The 10,989-nt window shown below is 38.0% G+C and overlaps 1 protein-coding gene across 2 annotated transcripts; it reads left to right on the forward strand.

The window, feature by feature from the left end:
• Nucleotides 1-338: 338 nt before the first annotated feature.
• On the forward strand, nucleotides 339-10,202 carry idh3b (isocitrate dehydrogenase (NAD(+)) 3 non-catalytic subunit beta). 2 transcript variants are annotated; one of them, XM_031747711.2, is made up of 11 exons: nucleotides 339-462; nucleotides 3,976-4,149; nucleotides 4,522-4,642; nucleotides 4,791-4,851; nucleotides 4,934-5,066; nucleotides 5,453-5,586; nucleotides 5,718-5,820; nucleotides 6,084-6,230; nucleotides 6,503-6,597; nucleotides 6,777-6,837; nucleotides 7,734-10,202. In XM_031747711.2, exons 1-11 carry the CDS (start codon nucleotides 421-423, stop codon nucleotides 7,821-7,823), a joined length of 1,161 nt encoding a protein of 386 aa, XP_031603571.1. In that variant the 5' UTR covers nucleotides 339-420; the 3' UTR covers nucleotides 7,824-10,202. The 2 variants fall into 2 exon arrangements, with proteins under 2 accessions (XP_031603571.1, XP_031603572.1); XM_031747712.2 differs by having other exon boundaries at nucleotides 9,640-10,202.
• Nucleotides 10,203-10,989: the final 787 nt, after the last annotated feature.

Below are 10,989 nucleotides of genomic sequence, written 5' to 3' on the forward strand. Positions count from 1 at the left end.
CATACACATCCTTTATTGCATTCTGGCGATGTTTCTTTTTAATAATGAGAGGGTCATGTTGAGGGCCCCAAGCTCCAACTCAACTCAACGACAGCTCTGTCAGGATCACCTCAATTGAGGGGGTCCTTCAAGTTCAAATTCTCATGTTTGAAATGTTTTTTTTCTAAATCTCGGTTGTTGTTTTTTTCTGTTTTCTGTTTATTTTATTTATTTATTTATTTATTTATTTATTTCAGACTGGCAATGTGATAGCACTGTGACATGTAAGGTGAGAACCAGGTTTGAGTACCATCTGGTCTATGGAAATTGGTCTCCCCGTGGAAAAGGCGGTAGTTTTACGGTCTCCCCTGCAGGGGGCACCATTGTCCCATTACCGCTGCACCACAGAAGAAGTAGCCCAGTTGCTTCGTGCCTGTGACGATGGCGGTCGTCTTGAGGGGAAGTTTAGTAACGTTGTTCAAGGTGAGAGCACAAATTATGTTGACGAGCTTTTTGTGTAAATAGAAAAAAATGTCTGTTTTAGTCATATTTCATATAAACGCAGCAAAGAGACGTTTACGCACTGTGTTGTCATGTGTTTCTTACGTAAATGCTAATCACCATGAGCTTCATGGACGTCTGCATTACTGATAGAACGATTCTGAAGTGTTTTTCCTTATCTGGAATTATTTTGCTGAAAATAGTTCTCGGTTTGTTTTGTGTGTCAGTAGATACGTGCCTTAATAAGACATCCTCGTTAGTTGAGAAGGTCAGCTAAATTAGCTTAGCCTCCCAGCCTGTGTCAGTAACCTCCCTGTCCTTAGTGAACAGTTAGCTACTGCTACTCGTGGGGCTAATCACAAGCCGAGAGACTTGAAGCGAGCAACTCAGACAAGGTTTAGTTTTCAGTCAGATTTCTAGGGGTCAGTGCAAATATATTCAGTGTCTTACTTTAACCTGTAAGATTGCTGAGTTGGCCTTTTAACTTGTTGCCTACAGGTAAGATGCGGGTGAGGGTGATAATCATTCAGGATCACCTTGAAATATACAAACCGGTGACAAAATAAATGAAGAGGACGACAACATAAAGTCTCTTAGTAATAGATTCTGGGGCAACACATACCACCAGGACAGCTTTACCATGCATTGCTACTGATTCCTAAAGTCTCAGGAACTCTTTCTGGATGGAAAACCACTTTTTTTCCTCATTGTGGTCGCGCAGAATGCTGTTTTACCCGTCGACCCAACACCTCCCGTAGGGTTTTCAGCAGTTGACTGACCATTATTCTCAACCACAATTTTTCATACCATTAACTAATAAATTTCCCATAGATCCAAATGCAGATGTAACTCTTCCCATTGAAACATTAGTACTAGCCAGTACAGAGCCAGTAGAAAAAAATGTCTTTAGCGCAGTGCGAAGCTTGTGTCACAGGGATTATTTATACGTATACTGACTTGATTATTTGGACAGATGTAATCTGTGGATCACCTATGGCTCCAAGAAGAAAGCTCCTCCTCATTCTTTTTGTCTTGGTGGTCAGCAGACAGTAACATCTTCTGATGTTGTAGTGTACTAGTTAACACAATTCACCTAACAAGCCAAAGATTGCGTCAGGAAGGGCATCTGACGTTAAAATTGGTAGAGCTACCCATTGTTGCACGAAAGTTGCTGTTGCTGCTGCTGCTTATCTCCACTATTGTAAGGCCTGATTTATACTGCTGTCGTGAATCTTTGTAGAGTCCACAACGTAACTTACTTACACAAGTGGCCAGTGTCATTGACGACATTTATGCTTGTGTGTGGTGTATGATATGTTAATTACCTTGTGGACATCTCCTGGTAATTTATATGCAGTGGCAACTGGTAGAAACAACTTAAAATGTTGGGACTTTTTTCCCTTGTCGGTCCTCACTTTAATCAATTGCTGATTGAAGCATAAATTCCTATTAACAGTATATGGATGGCAGAAAATAAGGATGGCATAACCGGTCTTGTTGAGTGAAGTCTTCGTCTTTCAAAGTCACTAAGACCTTTTCTTATTGCCATTTTTTATTAATACAGAATCACCTGGGCCTGCTTAAAATGTTCATATATGCCTCCAACCCTGATTGGAGTTGTGTTATGTAGTGCACCTGTATGGAAACATCTGCATTTGTTGTTTCTTTATTTACGCAGATTTTTTTTTTCTCATTTATTTGTCTGTGTGTATTTACACAAAAACTCCTACTGATGTCTTCCCTTATAAAATGCATCTAGGCATCATCCTGAATAGCAATATGCATGAAATTACTATAATATTAGATGAAATGTAATTTATAATATATACTGTAGGTACCTACAGTGTTGTACCATCATTCTCTCTTTCTGACTAAAACATGCTTCTCATAAAGTTGAGCTCACTGGTCATGACATGATGAAATGAGTGAAATAGGAAAAGACATTCCTGCTACACAAAATTGTTCTCACTTGGTGTTTTTTCTAACAAATGTCTGAACACAGGCGCATTCCCCCAACATTTTTTTATTCCAATAATTTCTAAATGTCTTTATGTTTCTACCCTCAAAATCTTGAACAGATCTTTGTATATACACACTGTGGAAAAAAGTCAGAAGCTGTAACAAGCAAATGCTGAATGTAACAGATGTGGAAAAGTGATTCTGGTGTTGCTTGTTATCAAAAAAAGTTCTTTTTGACCAATTGGACACTAACAGACCTCTGACCAAGGATCAATGACCTTGTCATGTTTCAAGTAGGCTAGCTGCTCTTTCAACTTCTCTTAGGTCCTAAAAAGTTACCACAAAATGTATAATGTAGGTGCACTGTTTGGTATATGTGCAAATTGTATGTATGTAGTATATCTGCCCATATCATCACCAGGACGCCTTCTATCGATCACATCACACCTGTCCTGCAGCAGCTTCATTGGCTCCCAGTCAAATATCGCATCAATTTCAAAATACTCTTGTACACATTTAAGGCTATTCATCATCTCTCCCCTCCATATCTCTATGACCTGGTTCAGATCACCATCCCATCTCGGTGTCTCAGATCTTCTTCTTCTCTTTCTCTCTCTGTCCGCTCTCCCCGTCTTGCCACCATGGGGAGCAGGGCATTTAGCTGCTCTGCTCCTCGACTCTGGAATTCCCTACCTCCTGATTTAAGAAATATCACTTCCTTCTCTCTCTTTAAGTCCCAACTCAAAACTCACTTGTTCAAAATAGCTTATCCCACTTAACCTCTCCACTCTGCTATTTTAAATTTGTTTTATCCCTTATGCTTTTATGATTGTGTAAACTGCCTGCTTTTGTTGTCTTTATTATTCTGCCGTGTACAGTGTCCTTGAGTGTTCTGAAAGGCGCTTTCAAATAAAATGTATTATTATTATTATTATCATCAGATATTAGTATCATCAAATATTATCATCATCATTATTATTATTATTATTATTATTATTAGCAGATATTATTATTATTATTATTATTATTATTGTTATTATTATTATTACATCTACAAGCCCATAATAGTTGAGAATCATTGATATACTCAGTGGACTCATATTATTTACCAGTCTGTTGGTATCATCATGCATAACAGCTGATTAAAACAATTAAAACTGTAAATAGGCTGGAGAAACACCATTCAATAATGTTATGATTGTTGACATTGCATATGTTGTCCACAAGAAGGCACTCTGCAGCTTCCCAGTTGGAACAACCAGTTGATCCAAACTAACTTGGGCAGAGTTGAGCTTAAATGAGTATATAAACAAACATAAATAGATTTAATTAACATGAATCTGTTGTGTCTGAAAGGGAAAAAAATCTGCAAATATATTGAAATATGGATCCTGTATCAGTTGAGCTATCGATATTAGGGTTTTTAATGTGTTGATAAGTAATAGTATTAGAGAGTAGATATATGGGTTTATAGTATACTGCAGTGTTCTTTGTAATACTGTACCTAGTAAGTGTACCTTTGTTTCCCTCCTTCAGAGCCTGGTCGGTTCCAGGTGTCCACAGTTGGCCTCTCGTCCACTGAGTGTATCTGCTGGTCTCTGTAGTCCAGAAACACCACCCGCCCGTGCTGATGCTACCTTTAAAGTCACAATGGTGCCAGGGGATGGAGTAGGACCTGAACTAATGACTGCTGTAAAGGAGGTTTTTAAGGTACATAAGATTGACGATGGACTCATAACTGCTTTTTATCCTTATACCAAACATGTTGTATTCAGCATATCAGGTTTACTGATGATAGAAAATAATAGGGAATAGGGAACAAAAAATACATGTACATTTATTTTTTTTTCCCTCTGTCTGGTCCGATTTTTTTTTTTTTTTTTTTCTTATATTAAATGTTAAGAAGCTCCTTTTCATTCTAGTTGTGTTTTGCAAATAATCTCCTCGCTTTACTTTTTCTAATTAAATATGGTGCTTAATGTTAAAGTAAAATAGTGGATTAAAACTGAGTAAGATTGTCATTCTTTATGTTGATTTCTGATCTTTTAAGAATGATTTTTTTTCTTCCCTATTTTTCTGAAGGCAGGTGATGTCCCAGTAGAATTTGAGGAATTCCACATGAGTGAAGTGCAGAACATGGCCAGCAAGGAAAAACTGGAACAAGTGTTGACCTCTATGAAGAGCAACAAAGTTGCCATTAAAGGTGGTCTTACTTCCTTTAATGCTTTGATTTTTCTCTCATAGAAAAATTTAATCCAGTAACAAGAAGCTGTTTTAAATGGCTGCACTCAAGTAGTCTGAACTGCAGTGTATTTGTGCTTTAACATGTTGGGGCATGTTATCTTATTTAGGAAAGATTCACACACCCATGGAATTCAAAGGCGAGCTGGCTTCATATGAGATGAGATTAAGGTAAATGACCAAATAAAAAATTGTGCGTTATTATTTGCATATGTCACGTTTAAAAATAACTCTACATCCGTCCACTCCTCAGGCGCAAGCTGGACCTGTTTGCTAATGTAGTTCATGTAAACAGCCTGCCAGGCTACAGCACTCGTCACAACAACCTGGACCTAGTCATCATCCGTGAACAGACTGAGGGGGAGTACAGCTCCCTAGAGCATGAGGTAAACAGTACTCTTACTCACTGCAATCAGAGCATAAACAGCAGTTTTACACCCACCTGCACATATACTGGAAGGTTTGTTTAAGGGTTTTGAAAGAAGCATTAAACTGGGCATCAGAATATAGTTAAGTCACAGAAATATTAATTAAGCCAGATTTTGATTTGTCCTTTACTTATGTTGTGGTTCTTTAACTCTCCTATTTATTCGTTTTAATATGAAACCTAGTTTACAGCATGATTATTTACACTTAGACCTCAAAGACTGTCTACAGTCAAGTTATGTGGGAGATTGTTGTTTATAGAACATAATGTATGTGTTCATTTTCTTGCATGACTCTTCGGCAAAATATATTTAACCATATGTTGTTATCCTCTTGTGTTTTCCAGAGTGTAACAGGTGTGATCGAATGTCTGAAGATCATCACCAGAGAGAAGTCACGCCGCATCGCCAAGTTTGCCTTTGACTATGCTACCAAGAAAGGGCGAAACAAGGTCACTGCTGTTCACAAAGCTAACATCATGTGAGTAATTTTTTTTTCTTTTAAAGAAGGCTTTGTCTTTGTTATTGTCTTATTTTGAAACCATGTATCTCCATTAAGGCTAACTAGCATTACAGTAACTCGTGTCCTCATGTCCTCGTATCTTATTTCAGGAAACTCGGTGATGGCCTGTTTCTGCAGAGCTGTGCAGAGGTGGCACAGCTGTACCCCAAAATCAAATATGAGAACATCATCATTGATAACTGTTGTATGCAGGTATAAACAGACTTGCAGTTCCTTCCCTTTGCCTTATTATTATTGTTCTTATTATCCATTACTCTTCAGGTTAAATAAGTGAATGCTGTCTTTTATTACTAATTGTATATTTATAACTTAGCGTTTGCTAGAAGTGCTCCATTAAAAAAAATAGAATAAATGAAGACCTGCACTTTGATTTCACTGCAGTAAATGACCATAGTATGCTCGGCTAAGCACAGCTGATTCAGGTTTAAACTTGTCATTGTATTATTCTTCTGCAGCTGGTGCAAAACCCTTACCAGTTTGACGTGCTGGTGATGCCCAACCTATACGGTAACATTATTGACAACCTAGCAGCAGGGTTGGTTGGAGGAGCAGGAGTTGTTCCTGGGGAAAGCTACAGTGCAGAATATGCTGTTTTTGAGACTGTGAGTTTCCAAAACCTCTCACTTGTTTGTCTTTTTGTTTTGTTTTTTTCCTTGTCCTGATTTACTTAAAAGTCTATACTTTTCCTTTTTTTATTATTATTATGTGTAGAGTTCTTATGCAGATGAGCATAAAAGAGAAAACAGTAAACTGGGCTTCTGTAGAAAATAGTGTTATGAACTGATATTTATCACTATTAATGGACTGTTGGTTTCTCTGCCCAGATCCTTATACTGCAGTTTTTCATTTCTCGTATCATTTTTTTCTTTTTCAGGGTGCACGCCACCCATTTGCACAAGCTGTTGGAAGGAACATTGCAAACCCCACAGCCATGCTGCTCAGTGCTGCTAACATGCTCAGGCACCTCAAGTGAGTCACCTTCTACAGTTTTATCATAATGAGTGTACCAAATTTTACACAATAGCCTCAAATTGTCTGTCCTAACCCAATATAATCATCAAGATCTTAAACAACCTCAGGCAGCTCTGTTTGTCTGAATGCGGACATGTGTCTTGTCACCTGTTCACTGTGATTATATTGTGTTGCAGTCTGGAATACCATTCTCAAATGGTGTCAGATGCTGTCAAGAGGGTCATAAAACAGGGCAAGGTAAGTGTTAGCTCTGCCCAGTCTGTGCCTACTGCTGCATGCAGGCTTTGAATGAGAAGACCACCACTATGGTATATAAATCCAGAAGCATTAACATTATTAACACCAAAAGAGCTGCTTTCGCTGTATGTTTTTACTTCCACTTTTTCAGCACCTCTAGCAGAGTAAAATAACAGCTGATAGCTCTGCAATATGTGGGCATATAAAGTCAGTCAGACTTGTATATTCTAAATCTATGATCTTGGTATTGTGGGTCAGTAACTGCTGTCTTTGTGTACACAAAGTGTCAAAGAGAAGCTCTAAAGAAAATGGTGATAGAAACTTAATGTAAATCATTGATTACGGTGTGCCTTGCCTTAGATCAGCTTGCCTTAGAGCTCTGTCATGCAGTGTAAGGCCAACAACATCATCTCAAATCTCAGTAGTTCTTGGCCTACAAATACCTCATCCTAACTGCTTGTATAGTATACCATAGTATGTTAAAGAGCCTTTGAATTCCTGCATTTAAGTCACTCTTAGCTCCTCTTTTTCAGTGCCTTCCTTGCTTAATTTTGTCCCTCTTTTACATGTTCAGGATTGTATGGATTTGTTAACAAAATTATGTTGTAAATTCCTTTTTAAACTATTTTGGACTAAAAAGCTGCGTCTGCTCCGTACTGACACTAACATGCACTGACACAAACATACCCATGAAGTTGGTCAGCCTTTGTCCCCTAGATGATGTTAATAAACACCAGCTTACAGGGTATTTTATCATTAAAGTATTATTATTATTTTTATTATTACATTGTCTGAATGCTCATTTTCTCCCATCTCCTTTAATTTCCTCCACCTCCTTGTACCCCATTGCCATCTGTTTGTGTGTGTATACATTTGTGTGTTTGTGCACATTCCAGGTACGGACACGAGACCTTGGCGGATACTGTACCACTACCGATTTTGTGCATGCTGTTGTGGAAAACCTGCGTCACCGACCCATTTGCTAAGATATTTCATCATAGTCCTCGCTGACTGACTCCTTTTTCCCTAAATCTGGACGACGTTCTTAACATGGTCTGGATGCATGTTAAGACACCCTCCCCACCCACCCACCCACCCCAAATGCCAGCTCACTGAGAGCTGTGCTACACATTTCTGACATAAGTTGCATCATAATGACATTGGTTGTGCTGGCTTGCTTGTAGATCCACTTCCGTTAAGCTTTGACATCTGTTGATTTGGGATTAAAAAGTATACCTCATGAGGTTTTGCATCACACAGCTAGACCTCCTGTTTCCTGTATTCATGCAGTCTCCTCTGCCCTCAGTCTTTTGTCCATTCCTTTGCATCTTTTTGTTTTTGGAGTTTTGAGCTGATGAGTTCATAAAGACGATTTCTTCGCACATTGTTTTTTTTTTTTTTTTTTTTTTTTTTTTATCAACTTTTATTATTAAATGTTTCTTCCTGTCCCATCAGTCTCGTATTTCATTGGAAATTTGCTGTAAAGCCACCAGAGTCTTTTAAAAAGTTCGTATCACCTTTACTCTGAATTGGTCTAAAAACTGTAACTATAACGCAGTAACAGTATAACGCTGCTACAAATTACTGCACATTTAAATAAAACTGTAATTTCATTATTGCAGCACTATAAATTCAACTATTGGTGCTGGGATCTCCTGTTCACTGTAACCTGGTGTAATTAAAAACATAATTGGCAGCTGTTGGGGGAAACTGATATGAAAGATCAGTATCTTTGTGCACCAAAAAAATTTTAATGGCAGCATTAGCTTGCATTAGCCATTCACAATCAAAGTCACCATAGTTGTAGCATGTAGTTTGTTAAAAAGAGTTATTTAAGGACATAGCAGAGGAATTTGTTACATGATTTTACAGAGATCAGCCATAACATTAAAAACATTAATATTATTTGGATCCTTACTGTGGTGCTGCTCCAAGCGCTGACCATCAGGCTGTGGATATGGGACCTGTCCTGTGGTGTCTGACTTGGATGCTCACAAAGGTTCCTTTGATTTGTTTTGGTGTGATGCAGTGTAGTCAGGGAGAGGCTGCTGCTGTCAGGGAGTGTTGTCACCTTGGAAGGGTGTGTCTCTTCTGTAAAAATGTTGGTGGGAAGCAACAAAGAAAACCTCCCGACGAATGCCCTCACAGCACACTGATCAATGTTATTTACATTTTAATTGGTTTTGATGTTTTGGCTGATTGCTGTATGGGGTTTCCTGGTTTAGTCTTCTTTCTTTTTTTTCTTTTTTTCCCCACCATAAAGTCGGCACAGTTATAACTGCTACACTAAGGTTCAATCATCCAGTCCATCTCGCTTTTGGTACCATTTTGCATCAATTTGAAATGGAAGCTTGCTCACCAAAAATAAATAAAAAAAATACTTCTTCTTAACAGTGTTTGTGTGTTGACCTTTGACCCAAGTTCCCCAGTAAACGCAATATCATGTGCCTTTAGCCAGCATTTAAATTTAAATATTTCAACAAACCAAGAGTTTCACTCATACTGAACAACAACAACGTAATCTTTCCTGCATCATTAAAATACACTGAAATGCTGAATATGGTCATTTGATGTGTTTTAAATCCAAACCTTGACTGGTACTAGAAATAATGTGGGGCTAGAGAAAGAGAGGAAAGTTCAACTGATGTTTTTTTTTTTCTTTTCATATCATCATTCACACTGTGTTCATTCTGTGAGTACTGCTTTCAAAGGCTCTCTAACATGCTGACCGTGATATAGAATGTGGACATGTGTTTCTGCAGCTGTGCATATAATAACGTGCTGTCCTTATGTTTGCAACAGGTGCGCACTGCAGATCTGGGGGGCTATGCAACAAGCGACGAGTTCACCCGTGCTGTCATTGCTAACCTGTCGGTCTGAGCTTTATATTTGCAGATCTGTCAGCTGCTGAATCGCACACATTTTTAATTAACTTCTTGTCTTACACGCTTGTACGCACAGTACAGCCCTATCCCCCTACATTCTACACGCAGTGCCCTTCTTATCAGAGCAAAATGCAAATGAAACACATTGTCCACAATGTTTTATTTTTGCTGTTTTAAAGTTGATATTTAAACACTTAACTTTGCATCCAATTTAAAAAAAAGTGGATTGGTAATATTTTTTCTTTTTTTTCTTTTTTAATTGGTGCAAAGCTTATAATGCTGTTACACTATTTCACACCACTTCCTGACATTCTACTGCCTTGCATGATACTCAAATTTCTACTTAATGATTTTATGTGTAGACATTAACCAGAAGTCAAAACACAACGTATGTATATTTCAATATTATTTAACCCTGAGTTTTAACTTAATGCTTCTTCATTTATGATATATGAATAATAAATAAGAAATGGAATATGACATCTTGCATGCAGAATCCTTGAATGAACATTATGGAGACTAATGCGGTGTTATTAAAAGTTTATTATGGCTGATGGCACATGTCACCGTGGCGTGAAGATCCTAACTCCCTTCCTGTGTCCAAACATATTCATGGTGGTTTTTAGATAATTTAAATGTTGGAAAAACAGAGTTTTTCTGGCTGTGTTGGGTGTATCATGGTACAGTGTATGCACCAGGTCCCCAAGATCATGGACCATTAAAAACATGTTTACGAGACAGACACTCCGTTCAAAGACGTCTTACCATTAACTAACAGTTCAATATCAAATATGATATTTTTTACCTTCATCTATATAAATTATTAATAACTTGTAGGAAATTTTCCAGCTATCTCTTTACTGCAGAAGGTCGCAAAAGAGTGATTACAAGTCAGTTATGTGACTATTTTCAGAGGAATAGTTTATGGATGAATTTTAATAATAAATTTAAAGCAGAGAAGCAGCACTATAATGATGCTTCCTAATGATCTTCTCACACCCTCAGACAACATCTCTGCCTGGCCTTGTGCTGCTAGATGAGTGCAACATTTCATAACACTGATCACGTGTACCCTGCCTCTTACCTAATGGTACCCAGGTAGCCTCCAGACATCCCTGCAACCCTGATAAGGATAAGCGGAAGAGGATGGCTGGATGGACTAGAATACACAATTGTGTTTGCAGGAAATTTCAATTGTAGTTATTTATATAAATGATGGTTCTTACACACAAAAGTTAATCATGGAGTTCCACAGGGTTCTGTGCTA

The sequence above is a fragment of the Oreochromis aureus genome, linkage group 5, assembly GCF_013358895.1.
Source record: "Oreochromis aureus strain Israel breed Guangdong linkage group 5, ZZ_aureus, whole genome shotgun sequence".
Classification (NCBI taxonomy): domain Eukaryota; kingdom Metazoa; phylum Chordata; class Actinopteri; order Cichliformes; family Cichlidae; genus Oreochromis; species Oreochromis aureus.